Below are 22754 nucleotides of genomic sequence, written 5' to 3'. Positions count from 1 at the left end.
AAATCGTTAACGCAAATAACCATCAAAACAATATTGGTGAGTCATTCTTATTTCTGACTTCGATCAACTAAAAGAGGGATTTTAATCTATTTTATCTCTTTTGTTTCTCTTATAAGTTCATTAGTAGTTACTCAATCAGTAGTGGCATCATATGTACTATATTCATCTGTTTTACAAAACCAAACTCGCAATTGAAGGACAGAAATTAACGATACTTGGTCAATAGAATAAAAGAGAGATTATTGCTAACAATGAAATATTGGACTAAAAAAAACACGCGCTTTAAGTTTATTGACAAAATATCTGTTTTTCAAAATAAACATTTGAAGAAAAACGAAAAATATATTGATTAAAACAATACCTGGTTCAGAAGCTGATGGCACAATGAAAGGATAAATATACCCGAGAAAAGAAATCCATCCAAAAAACAAAAACAAAATCATAGTTTCACAATATTATCTGATACACATGCTCCGACTAATCATTTGGTGCAAAACAATGGTTTTATATTAATTTTATGGAAGATATTTACAGATTCATCATTACGGTTTTTCTGAATTATTAAAACTTCTCCAGAGACGAGGCGTCATGTTTGCAAATATATTTAACATTTTTATTACATAACCTACAAAGACGACATTGACACAAAGTTGGAGGCTTTTATAGGATTAAACACATATTTGAGTTTCATTTCAATGACATTTTATTGCTATGATCATGTCCGTTTAATCGCTTTTTGGCAATAAAAAACAGTACATAAAAATCAAAGTAAATTCATGATAAAGTCACTTTTACATGTTTTTGAATAGAACATTGACAATAAATCATTGACCTCAAATCTGGTACTGCAATAGTATTTTGATATCTTAAAATGAAATATTTACGACCATACAACATCAACTTTAACAACTAAATTCTGTAGAAAGATTTAAAGAACTATCTCTTACTTTAAGCGTAACAATGTATTTTTCTCGTCATTTCTTTCGTAGATTTATTACACTTTCTTTATAATTTGATAGATTGTATCGCGATTGTTATTACGATTGTCAGATGCAAATAAATAAAACATTAAATTAAATCCGAAACTCTTCGACAATCAAAGATCTGTTCTATGTTCCTTTGGAATTTCAACCAAAGATGAAGAACTGGATCTTCCATCACTGTGATGGATACATAAACTACACAAGTGTCCTTACAAACACCAGTAAATTGCTGGGTCTTCCAAGTCTCCACGAAACCTTTTTCTAAATCATTAACATCTATTTTATCACCAATCAAAGACGGGCTTCAAAGTTATTGTAAAACTGCCTATTCTAGAGGTGGCGTGAATCAGATGTGGATACTTAAAAATTCTAAAGCACTTTTAGAGTACATACAATCTAACTCTCTTTCATCTTGTAATAATATTAAATAAAATCATCAAAGATAACATGACTTAATTTAGTATATACGCCAGACGCGCGTTTCGTCTACAAAAGACTCATCAGTGACGCTCGAATCCAAACATGTTACCGAATTAGACTATTTACCGGATTTGTTATCACATAAGCAACACGACGGGTGCCACATGTGGAGCAGGATCTGCTTACCCTTCCGGAGCACCTGTGATCATCCTTAGTTTTTGGTGGGGTTCGTGCTGCTTATTCTTTTGTTTTCTATGTTGTTTCATGTGCACAATTGGTTTTCTGTTTGTCTTTTTCATTTTTAGCCATGGTGTTGTCAGTTAAGTTTCGATTTATGAGTTTGACTCTCCCTCTGGTATCCTTCGACAAGTTGCACTGCTTGTCCTCAGCCTTAAAATTCGCCAGTGTTTGTCTTTTATATTTTGTAAATGTTTTTGTTTCCTTTAAAGATTTTAATTAGATTGCAGATCTTTGATGGAAAGTTTCACTGAAAATTAAAAAGACACTTGTCTTTTGAGAAGATCCACAAAATTATCTTTAAATGTTGTTTGGATTTTTTGTTGTTGTTGATTAAAATCGTGTATTCATATTGCATACACTAATTTCACGGCATAGTCATTTCACTGTTTCAAAATATTGGTACCGTATTCCTGGAGTCACATTTAATTTCTCGTATATCGGATAAAATGAATAACGTTGTTTTTGAACATATATATGTTTAATTCAGACCATCATACGAATAAACCTGATTTCTGAAATAAAAGATATTAGAAATGCAGAAAAGAACAACACACTTCTCGGTATGTTGACAACATCGGGCAGAAAACTCATTTCGCACAAAGGGAATACAAAGTAAAAAAAAATTCACCCTTTATAATGAGGGAAAAATATACTACTTTATGGAAATAAACTGAGAACGTATCACTTAGCTAAAAACTATCATAATTATAATTAAAAAACCCATCTACTACGAGACTTTAAAACGAAAATGTAATTTCTTAAGTGGTACCGTTAAGAATAAGTACATGGAATTCAAAGGCGAAATTCATTTCCTCATTCAATCTAAAACTTTAGAATCGAACACCAACATAAATATATACTCATACCATTATATTATTTGTTTGTTCATTTTTCTGTTGCGTATGTTCTTGTGTGTGATTTGCTCTGTTTCTGTAACGTAGTATTTTCATTTTAGCGATATATTGTTTGACATTGTCATAAAGCGGACGGTTTGACTAGTCATTAAACCATGTTCAACCCAACATTTTTTCTTAAATGTCCTGTACCAAGTGAGGGAAATTGCCGTTGGTATTAAATATTTAGTTTTTATGTACATGTATGTTGGCGTTTGTTTTTGTTGCGCTTCAGTGTTCCTATTGTTGCTTTTTTTTCTTTTATAATTGTTGTGGTTTCCTCGGGTTTAGTTTGAAATCCGGATTTGTTTTCTCTCAATCGATTGATGACTTCGAACACCATTATATTACTGTTGCCTTTATTTCTATTTGTAATTAAGGGATTTTAACCCATCTTTCGTGATCATATCAGAACTGATTTTTACTTCTGAAACGGTAAATTATAGCTTAACAATTCTTAAAAATGTCTGAACTTACAACAAAAAACAATGTCAAAACCGTTTTCAGTTAATCAGGTCGTATTCAACACACTGGCCACTGTAGAAGATTCGGTACCCGTCAGTACTGGTTCAGGTATTTAAGAGAAGATCGCCTTGCGTTTGTTTCAATAGCGTCAATAGTTATCAAAGGTACCAGGATTATAATTTAGTACGCCAGACGCGCGTTTCGTCTACATAAGACTCACCAGTGACGCTCAAATCAAAATATTTATAAAGACAAACAAGTACAAAGTTGAAGAGCATTGAGGATCCAAAATTCCAAAACGTTGTGCCAAATACGGCTAAGATAATCAATGCCTGGGATAAGAAAATCATTAGTTTTTCGAAAATTCAAAGTTTTGTTTACAGGAAATTTATAAAAATGACCACATTATTGATATTTATGTCAACACAGAAGTGTTGATTACTGAGCTGGTGATACCCTCGGGGACGAAACGTCCGCCAGCAGTGGCATCGACCCAGTGGTGTAAATAGTTATCAAAGGTACCAGGATTATAATTTAGTTCGCCAGACGCGCGTTTCGTCTACATAAGACTCATCAGTGACGCTCAAATCAAAATATTTATAAAGCCAAACAAGAACAAAGTAGAAGAGCATTGAGGATCCAAAATTCCAAAAAGTTGTGCCAAATACGGCTAAGGTAATCTATGCCTGGGATAAGAAAATCCTTAGTTTTTCGAAAATTCAATGTTTTGTAAACAGGAAATTTATAAAAATGACCACATTATTGATATTCATGTCAACACAAAAGTGTTGATTACTGAGCTGGTGATACCCTCGGGGACGAAACGTCCGCCAGCAGTGGCATCGTCCCAGTGTTGTAAATAGTTATCAAAGGTACCAGGATTATAATTTAGTACGCCAGACGCGCGTTTCGTCTACATAAGACTCATCAGTGCCGCTCAAATCAAAATATTTATAAAACCAAACAAGTACAAAGATGAAAAGCATTGAGGATTAAAATTCTAGAGATTTAAAACGCTGGTCTCACTTTATATGCACTTGGTCTAATGTTTTCAGTAATAGTTATCCCATGTGGACGCGGTGTGACACTCCAAGTCCGAATGGGATAAATATTTTACATCCCAGCTGTTTAAGATTAGACGAAAAACCATTTGCAATGCATAAAATCTAGTTTAGAACGCTAATTAAATCATTATAATATACTTCATATATTACTATATAATATATACCCTTTTTAACCCCCGAACACGATGTTTAATGATGAAAGCATGTCAACACGCCCACTGGCAAATCGGCCCCTACTGAATCGCCACTTATGATAAAGGGTATAATCCTATTGAACAGTCTGACAACTCGCCTTATTAGTGAAAAGGGTTAAAATCAATCTGAATAAAGGTCTGCCAACTAGCCCCACGTATAAAAATAGCTTGCTTCTTTTGAATAGGTTAAATTACTGAAAGTTGGTATGCAGTCGTCCTGCTTTAGAAATATAAGTCATGGGTTGATATGCTGAATGTCTTGAGTTCGAATCCCAGCATAGACAATGGATTTTTCTACATAAAGTTTTATTGTGGATTAGGCATTCCAGTCGAAATGTTTTAAAACAAAGGAAAGCATGCAAAACAAAGTAACTGAAGCTAGGGTGATCTGGTAGGGATGATCCGGTTCAGATCATCCCTGGTAGAACAAAGGAGCTGGGATGTGAATACTCATGATATTCGTTTCCTGTCGTCTTCAATTGTTGTAAATGAAATATATTTGACAGTTGAATATTTATAAATTTCAATGAATTCACTGTTGTTAGAATTGTGATCAATTTATTACCTTTAACGACTACCCCGAAACAGCCAATCCTCACTTTCACTAAAATTCGAGTTTTTATAATTTTTTCACATTATATATTTTTCTGAATAAATCGCAAATGTCAATTCTATTTTTTCTGTAAATATTTGTTTTCTCTGTACCGATGGCACGTAGATATATGCGAATAATTACTCACTTCGCAATTTCTAATTGTTTTATCTTAATTCGAATACATGTTCATTAGGTGTAAAACGGTTAAATGACACACATTTAATCAATCCCATATTGATATTGCAAATACGTATACAAACCTCAACTTGAGTTAGATATTTATCATATATTAACCTTTGTTATACAATTTTACGAACTGAATCATCATGCATATTCATTAAATATTAAAGTAGTGCTTTATCTGATTGCTTGTTTCATATATATATAATTTAGCTAAACTGCAAACAATTCCATCATCGTGCCTTATATATCATGTCCTGTTATTACTCTATATTATACTGACAAGGCAAGGTAAGAGTAGGCCACCGGAAGCTGAAGTATAAGCTTAGTCTTGATTTCAAATCCAAGATTAATGGAGTCAAAACATGAAAATTGGTCAATTATTCCAAGATTCTTTTTTTGATAAATACGAAGAAAACTTCCACAACTTGAAAATGAATTTAGAACTTAATAATTTAACCACTTCAAATTACAACTGAATTACCAGAATTTGATCTAGATATTGTTAAATGCTGGATACGAAAAGGTCGAGGTCAAACTAAATCGACCACCTACTTAAGAGAAATACGCAAAGACATTATATGGGGTAATAAAATCATAAAAATAAAAAACTTATTGACGCAAACGGTCAAATCGACGAAAAGACAATACTACGTTAGTTGGAAATAACACACAACTGGATAGCCGAACTATCAATACTAAAAAAGCTATTCCAAAGAATTTGATAGATATCCTGAAAACAATTAAATCTGTTAAAACCCGAGTTAGTATTAACGAAAAAATAATTAGAATGAATGAAACAGAAATAAATTTAGCAGACCTTGGCAACAAAACCGTCTATCAATATCTTATAAAAAAACAAAATAAGTCCCAACATTGGAATAATAAAATGACAAAGAAAGTTAGGCGCAAAACCATTACAAAATAAAACACTCCTCATTCTTCACCTAGAAAGTTTATAAGTTATAGATAATGTATATTTTAAGATTTTTCTTGTCGTAGAACACACCGAGGGGTGTCAGGATTGATCAAATGAAAGACCGACCGGAGGGAAGTCTTTCTTTGAGCAATCCTGACACCCCGAGGTGTGTTCTACGACAAGAAAAACCTTAAAATATGCATTATCTGACTTATATACCGTCAAAAAATATTAATTTTATAAAGTTTTGTAAAATTTAGTATCCTATTTTACCGACAACACGAAAGGATGACAGCTATCCTTAAACACGTGTTCTGATGAAAAGTGACTTGATTCCTTTCTTCATGTACTGAAATACTGTGACGATATCTGTAGCAAATTTGCCGTAGTTTTTTAACATGATAACAGGAGCAAAAAATGAATTTTTAAATTGAATAATATCACCAATTCATTAATGTCATCAACTGCGATTATTTATTTAAGCGGTGCTCAATTTCCATTTCTGGCTACAATTCTCGTGCATAAACTACATATTATCTAACATATAAAACATTGTCACCATGAACCACAAACTTTATGATAAGATCATAGGACAATAAGCAATTGATTCAATATTAATTAGTAATCTGAATATTCAAACAAATGTATTCATTTCTTTATACAACACAACTATCAGTGACTCAATAAACAAATGATCAGCTGGTTACATTTACATTACATAATTTCTGCGGAAAGCTGAAAATTATTCATTTTGTTTAATAGCTTATTCAACTAACTCATTTTAAAAAATAAGGAGATTTGGTTTGAATGCCAATGAAATAATTATTAACGAGAGCCCTGATGACGTAATCAACTAAAGGTCACAATGCTGTCTACAACAAGGCTAATTCTAATAGGCAATTATACATTGACAAGAAATTTCTAACATTAAACATGTTATTGGGTCACTTCTATATGTATTCAAACATAAAAACAGAATCACAGTTGCTGTAGTTGGACGGATAATTGACATAAATCACAGCATGCTTAATCCAAAATGTTTTGGTCAGGCATGTTATAGTCGTAATAGTTTTCGGAGGCTTTTGTTTAGAAACATTCCATTTGGATCAGCGCCAGATTTCGTCAGCTGCTCTCTAAATGCGTCGATATGTTGTCCCATATGCTGAAAGATTGTAAATCAATAAGAATTGTAACTAAATGTTTAATTTAGAACTTTCACTTTTCTGAAAAATACTTTTTATACAAACGACTATTTATAATTGAGAATGGAAACGGGGAATATGTCAAAGAGACAACAACTCGACCAAAGAGCAGACAACAGCCGAAGGCCACCAATGGGTCTTCAACGCAGAAAAACTGAAGGATTTTCTTATCCTAGGGACAGATTACATTAGCCGTAATGGGCACAACTTTTTGGAATTTTGGATCCTCAATGCTCTTCAACTATGTACTTGCTTGGCTTTATAAATATTTTGATATGAGCGTCACTGATGAGTCTTATGTAGACGAAACGCGCGTCTAGCGTACTACATTATAATCCTGGTACCTTTGATAGCTAATTAAAAACAATTTATTTATAAATGGCGTCCATTAAACTTTTTCATTTGTACAATTTTTTAACTTAACTTTGCTAGTCTGATACTCGTCAGAAACATGAGAAAGTCATTGTAATTTTTTTGCTGGCACAAGAACATGTGTTTAAAATACATTGTACATGTTGTAGCTTACACTTTGCATTCAATAATACAATAATGTTAACAAAATAAACCATATGATACAAACGGGCTATTTCTTACCTTATAAATATGATCCTCGACACCGGGAAGAAAATCCCACTGCTTAGCTAAATGTGGAATACCATCTAGAGCCATCCATTCTGTTCCTACATCAATACAAAACTTTTCCCACCCTTTAGTGTCGACGACACTTAAAACTTCTATATACAGCATGTGACCAGATCCGCCATAGTCGGGATTTCCAATTATACCAGGACACAGAAGTGAGTCGCTGAAAAATGAGATTGTATTTAAATTGAAATATAAGACACATGGGAATAATCTACACGCATCCATCAAAGTATGCAAAATACAAACTGCCGAAAAAAACTTCGACGACAAAAACATTCTGTTGTACTGTTCAATATGCTTGTTAATTCCGCTTACAATTCTTTCTTTTTACTACACATTATATAAAAAAGTAAGATTGACAAAAACTTGAATGAATTTAATATTGTTGACCTTCAACATCAAATTGCTGCAAAACAGTATTACATCATGAGCACCATCTAAAAAAGACGAGGAAGCGACTTAGAATGTTGGTTTGGTTATTATTTTTTATTGGCACATTTACATACGAATATAGCAATGAAACATATTTGCATCATATTTGATTCATTTTACTTGTTTGTGAATTTCAGTTTGGTATTTTGAATGAGTAAGAAATTGAAATGACACGCTATAAATTTTAGCGTCCGAGGCGCTTTTCTAGACTTACCTTAATCAGGAACGCTCAAAACCAAATATTTGTAGTCCAAGGATGTATAAAAACCAAAACCGTTAAAGCGCTATATGATCAAAAGGACCTTAGAAATAGCCAAATCTAAGGTCACCTTTACCTGAGGGAGTTGAACCTTAGTTTATTTTTCAATTTAAAAATTCATAAACGGACAAGTTTTGAAAGGTTTGTGATAAATCATTTCAGTACCGAAGTACCGACTACTGAGCTGATGATACCCTCGGGGACTGATAATCCAACAGCAGAGGTATCGACCCTATGCTGTAAAGAAATGAAAACAACACGTAAATATGGAAAAAATGCTGTATAATGCAACTGCTGGTGAATGTTTTGTCTCCGAGTGTCCCGATAATCAGCATGTTAAAATCGTTGATCTGTTCATTGTTCTGTTGATGTGTTGTTAATTTATAAAAAAATTAAATATTCGTTTCACGAAGATTGTTCTACCTTCAGGTATAGATTGCATTAGCCTTATTTGGCATAAAGGTCACCGGTTTTTAATGCTTTTCATCTTTGTTTTTAATTTGGCTTATAATAGTTTTGATTCGAACGTCACTGTTGAATCTTACGTAGACAAAAGGCACGTCACAAAATAATAAGCCTGATATCTTTAATGAGTTTTTGATTATCAGATTTACCTGTGACCCATAATACGCATTTCCAAAGCAATGTTCAATGGATACTCATCTTTTTCCTCATAATGGTCTACCTTGTTCACAACTACTTGAATTATCTTTAAGAGTCGATGGAAATCCCCTCTCAAATCGAAGGCAAACTCCATGTCATTTACCGGAGCCTTATCAATGAATTGTCTGAAATTCATAAAATATCACTAATAAATCGGTTTAAACATTGACGAAAAGAACATAACAGCTTGCTACAATTTATGCTTGAAATCCCGCTATATTTTAACTAGATGGAGTTATATCCTTTCATGACGATAGCTCATTCTTTTGAAGAAACAACCCAGACGATACCAAGTTTCAATGAAAAGTGTTTTCGGGCATATAATAATGACCTGTGTCAGGTCATTATTTACTCCGATAAGAATATAAATTTTAGTTTGTTAAAACCTCATTTGAAAATAATCGTGTGTTGTTGCCAATTAAGGGTTTTCTATACAATTTTACATCTTAAATATTCCTTAAAAGGTTTAGGCAGAAATATTTACTCCTTTTCGCCTTTTATTAGTTTGAAATACTAGTACCAAAACACGTTTTAACCCACAATTATATGAGATAAAATTATGTAATATTCTTTCCTGATTCTCATTTTTTTTTAAGAAAGACTGTATTGCAAAGCAAAAAAGAATACGTTTCTTTAATTGTTGAACAAATAATGCTTTTTAGCGTTACAAATTTCATTTAAACACAGAAAAAACCATAATTACACCTTTTATAAAGTTAATATAATAAATTACTAACCAAATGACTTGTATTTTTCCTAAATAGAAACAAATGTTTTATTTCTTGCTTCATGTGATAACAGTAAAATATCAAAAAATAATTAAACCTGATAGTTATTACTAACGTTTATATCTAGATTAGAGAGTTTTATTTCACAACATAATTTAGCCGTTGGTCGTTGGTATACATAAACGCATGAGAAAAGAATAACCCACTTACATGGGATGCAATGTCCTGCAAATCTTTGCAGAAAACAATATTTTATGACGGTATATCAGCAAAATAATGCATATTTTACAGTCGGTCTTTCATTTGAAAAATCTTGATACTCCTCGGTGTGTTATACGACAAGAAAAACCTTAAAACATGCATTATTTATAACTTCAATCTTATAACTGTTAACCTAACCTAACACAAAAATTAGGCTGTTGGTTTTCTCGATTGAACTGTTTCACATTTTTCACGTCGAGGGCCTCTTAAAGCCGACTTTACGGTACATTTTTTTCCCATTGTTTATGTTTTTGTCGTACCTAAAATGTCGTTGACATTCAAATATTATGGACATTGTTAGCCAATCAGAACGTTTTAATTTCCACTCTGAAAATATGTTCAAGAATGCATTACGATCTCTAAACACAATTAAAACATTCTAGATTGAATTCGATCAGTTGTATCAAGCGCAGATGACGAGAGATAAACGTACAAAAGGTACGAGAAAACCAACAGCCTAATTTATATGTTAGATTAATTTAAAAGTTAAAAAATTAAAGTTATACATAACTAAGTTTACCTAAAATGTACAGCGTGTGGAAGTTCTTGATACTGTGTACCGCTCGGGTAGATGATTTTCTTTAACGCGCCAAATGATGACCATGCATAAAGTGGAGTCAGAGAAGGATTGCCTGCTATAATCGGTGACATAATCGCCAAGGCTTCCTGTGTCAGATAATCTTTTACTTCTTTCCAGTCATAATAGGTTTGAGTTGCCGTTTTGACTTTCTTCGTTTCTTTGTTAATAACGCGGATCCAGACGTCATCATTTTTTGGATTGTAATCAAAAAGACTGAGTGAGTTGTAAGGAAACCAAAATATTTCAACCGACCAGTTTTCTTCAAATAATTTTTGTATCTTTTCTGCATTGAAGAATAAATCATCTAAATCCATGTATCGATTTTCTACTTTGACGATAACCTCAGGAATGAGTCTCATTGTCATATCAAATATAACTCCAAAACATCCAAAGTTAGCGCTGATAGCTCGAAACATGTCTTTGTCGTCATTTGTATATGTTCGTAGTTTTCCGTCACTTCCGATTATGCGCATTTTCACTACGTTGTCACTTGGTGTGTTTGCATCCCATCCTACGCCCTTAATATAAAGTGAATAGATATAAACATCAAAATGTGCTTTAAAAAGTTTTTTCTAACTAAAGCAAAAGCAGATGAAAAAACAAAAAACAAAATGAATCCGTCAGTATGTTAGTTACAAACAATGAAAATTCTCGTAGTATGGAAGAATTAGTGCTGAGCTTGTAGGACTTCATTTCTAATTCGGGCTATCTTGTTTTATAAAGTTGGTTTATAAAGTGAATAATGCAGATGTGGTGTGATTGGCAATTCAACAACAATCCACGTATAACCAAAGGTGCGGATTCAAACAAATACAGGTCACCGTTTGGTCGTACAGAAAATAGCAACACACTTACCAGATAATAGACTATAAAGGCCTAGGGATAGCGAAATGCCAACAAAATAAAAAAAAAACGTATATCAACGGCCTCATTTAAACACTCTTAATAATAAACAACAATAGCAAACACCAAATGCAACACACTATAACCACTTAACTAAAGGGCCTGGGTTGGGGTCATGTCGGGTATATATTGTTTTTCAGCTCTAAGCTCTTCCCATTACCTGTCAATAAGTTGTTGCAGTCAAAAAATAGACACATTTTAAAGTGACATTAAAACTCACGTGACAACCTGTTGCTACAACGCTAACCATCTGAACAACATCTAAAATAACATTAGCTGGAATATGTAACTTGTTTTTTAATTGAAATTTCTTACAATCTCCTGTCGTTACTCCGGTCATGATGTCCACTTCACATTTTTTGCGCTACAATACAATGATCATTCATAGAGCATACCAATATAGCTAAAATCTTTTCAAAGTTAATTTTCATTTTACATACTATTTGATTTGATGTTTGTGCTTTTAACGCCACTTTTAAGCACCGCTTTTGGGCTATTTCGTGGCGGCCAGTTTTTATTGGTGGAGAAAGCCGGAGTTCCCGGAGAAAACCACCAACCTTTGATAGGAAAACTGACAATCCTAGTCAATTAAAATTGGAGTCTAGTGCACCCGCACGAGCGGGGTTCAAACTCACAACCTCAGTGTTGACTGGCTAGTGATTACAGTAGTAACTACACATACCACTCGGCCACCGATGCCCCCCATTTTACATACTAATCAATCTACATAAACCTTGTATAGTATAAAAGTCATTTTATTGTTGAGAAATGATTGTGTTTTGTTGTAAATTCCAAGTTCGTCAGTAAGATATTCCAAACAATTATTCCTGAATATGAAAATGATATTGTTAGAGGCTTTGTATGCTGCAACACCAACACAATTCTCATGGAGAGACGATAAAGCATACCCCAATATCGGGTTTCTTGAAAAGATTAGAAATCCGTCCGCTCATTGTGCATTGTATGCGTTTCTGAATGCATTACCGGAAGCTTTAGTCTATTCAGCCAATGTGTAAACTTTTGGTTAACCTAGTTTGCTCTTAAGTCATATTCTGTACTCAACTGCATTCGTCACTAGTCTGAAGTGGTTGTTATAGACAGTATGCTAGGGAATTCGATACATCGGGGATTTGGCTTATCCCTCTCCAAGTTGTTGATTATTTTACGATGTCAAGCCTCCATGACCAGCGGCACCATGTTTTCATGGGGTCGACGAATAAGACCAATTAATCGTTTTGAATTTTTGTTCTCTAAGAGTGAGGGTCTCTTATACCTTCTTGTAGTTGTAAATCATAGATGCAATAGGTTTGGTGTATGTATATCAAAAGGCAGGAGTTGTTTAATCTTTGAAGTAATCAAGTAATCAGATATTATTGAAAGCAAATATTTTCGGTTTGAAAAAAACAGTAATTTCTTAAATCACGAAAATAAGAACTACAGTCTAAGAATAGCTTTAGTTATAATTATCGTATCCTTTCCCTTAAAGAACTATATGTAGTTAATGACAGGTCTATGATAGTCTCCGTCATCTTATTTGAAAAAAATCCATCTCTCTCTTTCTCTCTCTCTCTCTCTCTCTCTCTCTCTCTCTCTCTCTCTCTCTCTCTCTCTCACAAATCCGTACGAAGACACAATGTTTACACATTATTCTGACTCTGAGCAGAGGAGGCTTACTCTTTCTCCTTGTTTGTGGGTAAGCAGTAACTATATATGTTAGTTTCGTGTTTGACTCGGGTAGTAATCGAATTTGGAATCAAACACGCGGATTATCGAACCACGAGATATGCAAAGCGGTGCTGTGTGGCATTTTCAGTGATGAAACGGATTATAACATCATATAATTATACGATTTTTCTTTTGCCATGGCGCTCCCTAATGAAATATTAGTTACAAGTGAGAGGTTTAGCTAGCTAAAAAACAGGTTTAACCCACCATTTTCTACATAAGAAAATGCCTGTACCAAGTCAGGAATATGACAGTTGTTATCCATTCGTTTGATGTGTTAGAGCTTTCGGTTTTAGCCATTTTATTAGGGACTTTCCGTTTTGAATTTTCCTCGGAGTTCGGTATTTTTGTGATTTTACTTTTGACATATTGAAATATATATTTTCACTAACATTAGATATTCTTATTCTTGATCCATCTTTGTAGTCGCTTTTCATATCTTTAACATAAATAAGTAACTGGTTGCTGTCTGCAAAAATTGGCGCCCAGCTGTGTCCAGTTCCAGCACACCTTACACGCAAACCTTCTTCAGATGCTGCTAAAACTAACTTCTGTATTTCTTCTTTTGTAGTGGGAGTAGACGAAATAACCTGAATAGCTTGTGTTTCTCCCCAATTTTCAAATGTCTCTATCTGTACAGATGGGGAATTCCCAATTCTCTTTTGCAACTTAAATAGTCTATCTTCAATATCGCCCTACAATAAAAGATAGTTAATGGATAAGTTATTTGTAATCTAAAATATTTGGTTTGGCATATGCATTACATTTTCTGGCCTCTTTTGTTAGTTTCTCGTGATAAACATCAACCGATAAAACAGCAAAACAACAGCAGTTTGCTCTACATGGTCAAAATTTATGCATAAACCTCAACTGAATCTTTATATATTGTAATACTAATGTTATGTGAAATCAAAATGTTATACCGATTACTTATTAATTGATTTATTCTATTTACTTCCGAGCAGAACCGATTTTAGCTCAGTCTAAAGTTAAACATGATGTGTTTCGTAGTCCGTTGTTTGTCTTTTCTACGCTTTTCATGTTTTTTTCTTTATCTGTATTTTTTTTTTCTTATGATGTATTTCCCATTTGATAAAAATTTAAATTAGGTTTTAAAACCGCAATATCATAAAAATTTGACTGAGACAAAAAAAGTTATATAGGAATCGAATTTACGTACATGAAGAGTATCTGTTCGATTGGGATTTTTTTAATAGACAAGCAACTTAGACACATAAAGCATCCCCTTTTTGAAGATGGATGCATTTCACTACACACAGTGTAGATTTAGAAACGTATTCCTATCTTTCCATTGGAGGTAGACCATACATTTTTTAACTTTGTAATATTCCCAATGTATTGCTCGATTTGCTAAGAAGTGCTCATAGACTGAGTTCAAATCATGCCAACTCTACTAAGATAATTTTAAACTTAAATCTCAAATATAAAGCTATCTCCATTTAATCAAAAGCGGACAAAAAACATTATAAATTCACACGACATATGGATAACATAAACAGACGTGTGAAAAAAATTAAAGATCAAAATTATATAAATCATTATGTGGAAATTTGCTAATGTTAAACACAAGTTTTGTTTACCTTTTTGCTTTTGAAACATTGATCTATTGGTGTTCCTTTAGGTCAGTCACTCAGCTGACTATTGTCGATTTTCAATTAATTCGTACAGCTATTTTATAAACTTTGTCGGCCTCTATATTGTATTTTAAAAACATCCAAGATTAAATAATTAATATGCTTCTACTAAGTGTTAAAACTCAGGAGTCGTTTTCACAAAAAAAACTTACGATTAAGATTGATCGTAAGTCATGATGAACAATTATGTATACTTACGAAAAATCTTAGTCGGAAGTATTTTTGTGAAACCGACTCCATATTTTCTCTTCCAAATGCCCTTTGCACGATAGCGCATTCATTAGGTTCAACCAGCGTTATATAAATGCGGTCATATTTTTCAAACGAGCAGAAATTCAACGTTCCGATACAACACAAGTTATCATGTAAAGATAGGTTAAGATCAGGCCAAATGATTTGATCTTTCGTATTTGTAAAATTCTTTCAAAACATCATTTGTGTTTTAAGTCCCTAAATCTTTAATTTGTCACTTCTACATATTAGAGGTTGCAATGGGTAAAATGGTTTCCCTTTACTTATTTGCTATTATTTTAAAACAAAGTACCTTCCTGATCAAAACATTTTGTAGAGATATCTACAATTAACCTCATTGGCCACAAAAGCCAGCAAATCAATACAGATAGGAAAATAAGGAAATGTGGTATGATTGCCAATGAGACATCTATCCACCAAAGTTTAAATGAAGTGGATGTAAAAAACTATAAGCAACCGTACGGCCTTCAACAATGAGAAAAAACATCTAGATCGTGTAGTCGGCTATAAAGAGTTTCGACATGAAATATGCGAAACAATTCAATTGAGAAAACTAACGGCCTAATTTATAACAAAACAAATTATGAAAAAACAAACATGAAACACACGAACCAATGAAAACCACTGAATTACAGGCTCCTGACTATAAAGAACCCCGACATGAAAAATATGAAACAAATTAATTGAGAAAACTAACGGCCTAATTTTTTAACAAAACAAATTACGAAAAACAAATATGACACACATGAACCAACGACAACTACTGAATTACAGGCTCCTGACTTGGGACAGGAACTTGCAGAATGTGGCGTGGTTAAACATGTTCGTGAGCAGAAAAAAATCAAATAAAAACACCGACCGGACGTGGCAGGGTATTTATCCATCCCTCATTCCTAACAACAAAACAAGACAATAAGTTTAGATTTGGTTCTTTTAATCGAACATATCTTTTATGTTTTTCGCATTTTCATCCGATTCTTACTTTCACGACCCATTAGGACTTTCTTACAAGTGTTTAGTTCGAATGTTTTGTTGTTGTTTGTTTTTTTGTTTTTCTCAATTATTTTGATTCAATTAAAAAGTATACATTATTTTCAATGATAAGGAAAGTTGGTTTATCGTTATGGAATGTCTGTTTCACAGATAACGATGGATATGTTCCAATTGTCGTTACAGCAATCCCGCCCTCTTTTCCCTGAGTTTGACCTACTGAATTAGACTTATTACCGGGATTGTACTTACACGAACGACACGACGGATGCCACATGTGAAGATTGATCTGCTTACCTCTTCTTGAGCACCCCAGATCACCACCGGTTTTTTGGTGGGGTTCATGTTCCACAGTTTTATAGATTTTGATGTTGTGTGTTGTGTACTGGTATTCGTCTGTTGGTCTTTTTCTTCTTTTTTTTTTGCCATGGCGTTGAAAATTCATTTTCGACTTATGAGTTTGAATGTTCCTTTGGTATCTTTCTCTCTGATAAAAGTAACAATGTACTATTATCATTCAAATTGAACTATTCTCATTCACAATGTACTATTCTCATTCACAATGTACTATTCTCATTCACAATGTACTATTCTCATTCACAATGTACTATTCTCATTTACAATGTACTATTCTCATTCGTAATATGCAAATACATTTGTTCTTCTGGCCACTTATTGCGAAATTATTACATTCAATCCAAATGCTTACCTGTTCAGACAAATCTGGGTGAATATGCTTCGCTTTAGGATTCTTTATCTGAAATAAATACATATTATGAAATTCAGTTGTTAAATAAGACAACGTAGTGACAACTGTGTACACTTTGAAATAACAACGCTATCTTCCCTGTTTTAAATTGCATTTGTATATCTTACTAAAGATTAGCATATACTATTTAGCATGTGAACCATGCTTGCGTTTTGTTTCGTAAATGATTATGGTTTCAATGATCTTGATTTTACTATGCTTTATGGGCTAATGTTTTATCTAAAAAATATCACTTTTTGAAAAGTTCAACGTGAATCAAATGGTGTGTTGTACGTGTTTCCACCTAGTTTGTCATAAAAAAAGTGATATAATATAAAAAAAATAAATAAAAAATAAGCAGATGTGGTATGATTGCTAATGATACAACTATCCAACCAAGTTCAAATAACTGATAATATCTGTCTTTAAATGTGTGTGTGTTTGTAAATAAAAATACCAAAGATTCGTAACAAAACTTATAATACCTGTTCCTCATACAATGCTTTGCAGTCAACCATGACGATTTGATCATCACATCTGGCATCTTTTATCCAATCATTATCTCTGTCGCCAAGTTCAAGTATGACCATCTTTTTGTCTCCTAGCGCCTTTTTCAAACATCTTTTTAGTTGTTCACTATCACTGGGTCTATCATGTTCGACAACTACAGGATGAAACTAGACAAAAAGACGCACAACAGTTTTTAATATGTTAAAAAATATATATATATTTTTTTTTTGAATTTCGAGACTACTTACAATTCTGACAAGACCACAGCCCACAGGGGTGACTTTAGTATAACATATGATAATTTCTGAACTGTGGACAGTGAACTCATACTACAAAAATTTCCTTCTTCTTTTTTTAGATACTCTAGCAACAAATATCGAAGAATAAGCTATGGAAAGAATTGTATAGACTAATTTTGATAACAATGTGAATATTTTCTAGCTTAACCCTTCAACGTCAATTGTAAAAATTACACAGTCGTTTTGAAATGTCTAATACAGAATATTAACTGATATTATGATGATATTATCCTTATTTTGACGCACGAATGTTTTTTTTTCTTTCTACAATGTAAGCATAACCAACGAAATCACATAGATGTTTCATTTTGTCTCTAAAAATAAATACCATAATGAACCGTTTCTATCCTTGCATAACATTTCGTCATTCTCTATATTTACGATTCAACTTGCGAGTTGATAATATAACTTATGATCAATAAGATATTAAATATGTTAACACTGTATTACAGCTTACCGCCTGCGACGATGCTCCGCACCCCATTTATAGTTGCAGTCTGAAATCAAAAACAGAAAATTGAAGAGAAATCATCGATTGGCGTACTGTTTAACAGTGTCTTTTAAATATAAATGAAGTTTAATGAATCGTGGTGACTAATAGAAATACAATTATATTGCACATTTTTCACAACATTTTGGGTCACATCTTTTAACTAATGAGGAAGTGGCATGTTGTGTATTGGTACATATTTGCATTATAAAGCTATTGTATCCTAACTGCTTGGATTGGCAGTCCCAGAGGTGACCTGACATTCGATGAGTAGCTAGATTTAGGGAATAATCGCATGATATAAAATTGCGTTTGTCAAGATTTAATTTTGTAAATTGTGTAAAGAGCTCTCCATTATAATGTTAAATGTTTGACTTGAACGTGTCGGTCCATTTGAGGTTTGCTTACAACAATGATATCTTGTTCTGGTTTTCCAATCTTTTTGTATCAAGTGTACTGGATGAAAGCAATCTCGAACACCTGTCGTGTACAGCAAAAAATAATCTGCATAATAAGTTGCATTTTGTCGTTTTAAGTATTTGAAAAGTTAATTAATAAATCGTCTGAATCTAAAATCTAAAGACATTATGAATAAAATTTGACGTAAGTTATATATATAAAATAAGTCGATCGGACATTTGTGCCTTTTTTTTAAATATTTTTTAAGAATTTGACCTGCATATTTGCATTATAGCTTCAAACATCTAACATTTACGATAAAAACAGCAACACTGCCACACAAGCCTCATTATGAAATATTGTCATTAATACATAAATGTGAGCAATAGCTATATCGAAAACAAAATTTGCTTAAAATATCTTAATAGATATAAAATATATGTTTGGGTAAAGATTGTGTTTATATATATTATGACCAAATTATGTGTGTGAAGTTTAGGAAGTCATAATGAATGACATCATATGTGACTTTACTGCAGACAAGTGCACTCAAGTGTCCAAATTGTATTAATCTGTTGACTAAGTTAATATTTCAATAACACGAATAAGGAACAGACGGTAGGACTATTTGGATATTCAAATATATAAACCATGACTCTCGTGTTATAGATACAGACACGTCGTTTTGGTCGACCAATAGCTGAACATGGACATCTTATGCGAGTCCAAATTCAGTAAAAACATCAAGGAATGAAACACAAACGGTAAATTTATAGCTCAGACGACTATACCGGTATTTATAAAAGATCGTAGAAAATAGAGAGATATTTTAACCTCAGTTAAGTCACAGACACGTTTCAATCATGACCATAACAGTTGTGTATTGTCGATTTCATATTTTTCTTTGGACATTTTCTAGTGATTGTGAATTCCGTCAAATTATTACGCTTCGAAAATTTGCAATACGTGAACAAATATTGAAAACAGAGGTGGAAAATTCCAAGGGGACATTCAAAACTCGTAAGTCGAAAAGAAATTGACATTGCCATGGCAAAAACGAAAAAAGAGCTAAAGACTGAGCAACCCAAACTCCAAAAAATGGGCACCAACAGTCAATATATATATTTTATTCAAAAAGTAGTATTTCAGGAGTACTACAAAAACAACACATATTTATTTATACTATTACTTTTTGAGCTTCGATTGATGGTATGCTCATAAAAAAAGATTGAACGTTTACGTTCATGTTGATTATATCTCGACTCGTTTAATTTTTCTGTCAATTTGTTCTTTATAGTAAATGTTGAGTTACTTTCATAAATGAAGCTTGAAAGTATGAATGCATTACTCATGTTACTGTGCATCTTTAACGTTTGTTTTTTTTTAAATCGACTACAAGATAATATGCATTTTACATATTAGTATTGTGCTTGTTCAAACTAAATTAGAAAAAAGTAAAAAAAATGGACTTTTATGCATTTCAAATATTCTTAGCGTGTTTTATAAATTGTTCAATGTTGGACTTCAAAGATGTTACACTGCGGCTATATTCGATTTTTCCGACTTTACCTATGTAATATTACTTTTAAATTAAAGTAAAGGGTATTTTACCATCAATCTTTCATGGTTACACAAACTTAGATATAAAATAGATATAAAAAAGAACAGAATATTCGATCCAGACCGAGACTTTAACCATAGCAAGCATTTCCTACTATGCATACGTTATCTTAATTTGGAAAATAAAACAAATCGCATTATCTGTTTCTGCTCAATACAGAATATAACCAAATGTCACGGAAAGAAGGACGATTTCGGAATACCTCCACATGTAAAACAACTTAATTTGACAAAATGAAAAAATCGCAAACACAAAAAAAGCATTTCAATCTTGGTTTATTTATTTTTCAAATCATTTTGGTCCTTCAAATAATAAGATTTTACGTGGCCTTAAGAATGTGTATTTATAATGTAAAATCCCGCCTCCGGGTGCGGTGTTTTCTCCCTGTGTTGAAGACCCATTGGTGGCCTTGGGCTGTTTTCTGCTCTTTGGTCGGGTTGTTGTCTCTTTTGACACATTCCCCATTTCCATTCTCATAGTCGATCTTGAATAGAGAATTATGATTGGTTGTCTATAGTTTAGAAAAATCTAAAGTTTTGATATTATAACAAATTGAAGTATGTCACAATATGAATTATAAATATAAAGATTTATTTATTAAATATATTTTCAATTAAATTTAATCCATGTAATAATCGATTCAACACGGTTGATTCCGCATCAACATTGAATAATACATGTAGGTTATATTTCAAATGAAATAACACAAAGGGTACCAATTTAACTGCACCAGATGCACATTTCTACAACTGATGTAACTTCAGAGCTGTTCGAGGCTTAAATATTTGAAAATCCCCAAAACGTAAAAGAAATATTGAATAGCTGTTCAAACCGAAAAGGACCTAAAGTATAGCTCAATGGTATGATTGCCAATGAGACAACTCTTCACGAGAGACCAAATGACAGAGAAATTAACAACTATAGGTCACCGTACGGCCTTCAACAATGAGCAAATCCCATACATAGTCACTTATATAAGGCCCCGAAATGACAAAATTTTGTGTAAAACAATTTAAACGAAAAACCTAACGGCCTAATTTATGTACATAAAAATGTATCAGAGTCGGCATAAAAACCTATAGAAAATTAGAAATTTTTGGAACATTTGAATCTCCCTGTTCCCATGAAAATCCACCAAAATTTGTGTCTCACGATTAATAATGAATCCATCGCAGTCATTTTGGAGAACAATAGTTTCTTTAACTTTCAGTCTCAAACGTTTGGTATTGCAAACCAAAACTTTCATTGATAATTTATTTCGCACTTTTTAGTTCATTTCGCGGCAGTCTGTTTTACCGATTTTCTAATGTTCTTGATGTATTTATATCAGGGGGTATCAAAGTAATACCAAACAGTTCTATTTGGAAATAATATGTCGTCGTCTACTTGTGTATCGTGCGTCAAATAGTCTGCAAATAATTGGAAGTAGATAAAAACAAAATATAAATGAATTAAAAAAAAACAAAAACACAAAAGGCTTTAATACAACCGCCACTTACCAGATTATATGCGTCCAATTAGTTTAAGTCCAGTTTCCATAATTCGGATGATAATGTCGTTATACGAAACACCTGGATAAACTTACTTATACCCATATATTTTTTGTTTAAATATTCACAGTTCATGTATATTTGAACCTGTAAGATACTGCTTTAATAATCCGATTGGCAATTTAAAATCCAATGAAGTGCTGCTTAAAATAACAACACAACACAAACAGATTTTATTTGCATGTTGTGTCTAAGGTAACATATATTCAAATGCAATAAACATTTTTAAATTCAACAAATATTATTTAGTGTAGTTGTTAAATATATATCTAATGTAAAGTGGGTTTAAAGAGGTGAAAATAAAATGTAAAATAAATTATTTACATTTCCAAGACTCAGCATATTAAATGTAATTTAAACATAAGATAATGCGGTATGATTGCAAACGCGACAACTATCCACCTGCGATCAAGAGACAATAGGTCATCGTAGGGCTTTCAAGAGTGCCCGAAAAGGGAAAAACAAACAAAAATGTGTACCAAAACATGATAAACTCACTTTTCTGCTACTTCGCCTTTGTAATTCTAGATTCTATTAAAATGACCTTACGGCTTATTGTTCTTGTCTCAATACAAATTTCCTATATATGTCACATAAATTTTCAGCTTTTCAATATTTTACCCCTTTTCTTTTTATAAATCTCTTTTTATTTTATATATACAAGTAGTTTCTAATCCTTAAATGCATATCCATGCTCAAATAAAAAAATTGGCCTTAAATGCAATTTAAAGTATTGATAAAATACACACGTAATTAGCTGTCCATCCGGAACGAAATGATAGTAAATTCTAGAGTTTGTATCATTAAAATTTATCTTAGGTTTTTGATCGATGTTAGGTTTTTTCGTATTTGCATGCAAACCATCAGAAGACAGAATGCCATTTCCTGA

The 22754-nt window shown here is 32.6% G+C and overlaps 1 protein-coding gene across 1 annotated transcript; it reads right to left on the bottom strand.

Annotated features, from left to right (window-relative positions):
* Window positions 1-6413: 6413 nt before the first annotated feature.
* LOC139487628 (L-gulonolactone oxidase-like) lies at window positions 6414-21930 on the bottom strand. Its single transcript, XM_071272548.1, has 10 exons — window positions 21815-21930; window positions 18263-18302; window positions 17482-17673; window positions 16958-17005; window positions 13744-14046; window positions 11847-11990; window positions 10664-11241; window positions 9106-9279; window positions 7750-7960; window positions 6414-7115 (listed from the first exon to the last, which is right to left on the bottom strand). Exons 2-10 carry the CDS (start codon window positions 18287-18289, stop codon window positions 7008-7010), a joined length of 1785 nt encoding a protein of 594 aa, XP_071128649.1. The 5' UTR covers window positions 18290-18302; window positions 21815-21930; the 3' UTR covers window positions 6414-7007.
* Window positions 21931-22754: the final 824 nt, after the last annotated feature.

The sequence above is a fragment of the Mytilus edulis genome, chromosome 9, assembly GCF_963676685.1.
Source record: "Mytilus edulis chromosome 9, xbMytEdul2.2, whole genome shotgun sequence".
In the NCBI taxonomy this organism is placed as follows: domain Eukaryota; kingdom Metazoa; phylum Mollusca; class Bivalvia; order Mytilida; family Mytilidae; genus Mytilus; species Mytilus edulis.
Note: the sequence above shows the minus strand (reverse complement) of the source record. Positions and strands in the feature narration are given on the sequence as shown.

Excerpts from the sequence above, each read along its gene's own strand:
- LOC139487628 (XM_071272548.1), bottom strand. The coding sequence starts at position 18,289 with ATGGGGTGCGGAGCATCGTCGCAGGCG. Across the intron at positions 11,991-13,743 it reads CAAGAATAAGAATATCTAAT|CGCAAAAAATGTGAAGTGGA; the intron begins GTTAGTGAAAAT and ends ATTGTATTGTAG. Across the intron at positions 7,961-9,105 it reads ATGCGTATTATGGGTCACAG|CGACTCACTTCTGTGTCCTG; the intron begins GTAAATCTGATA and ends CTCATTTTTCAG.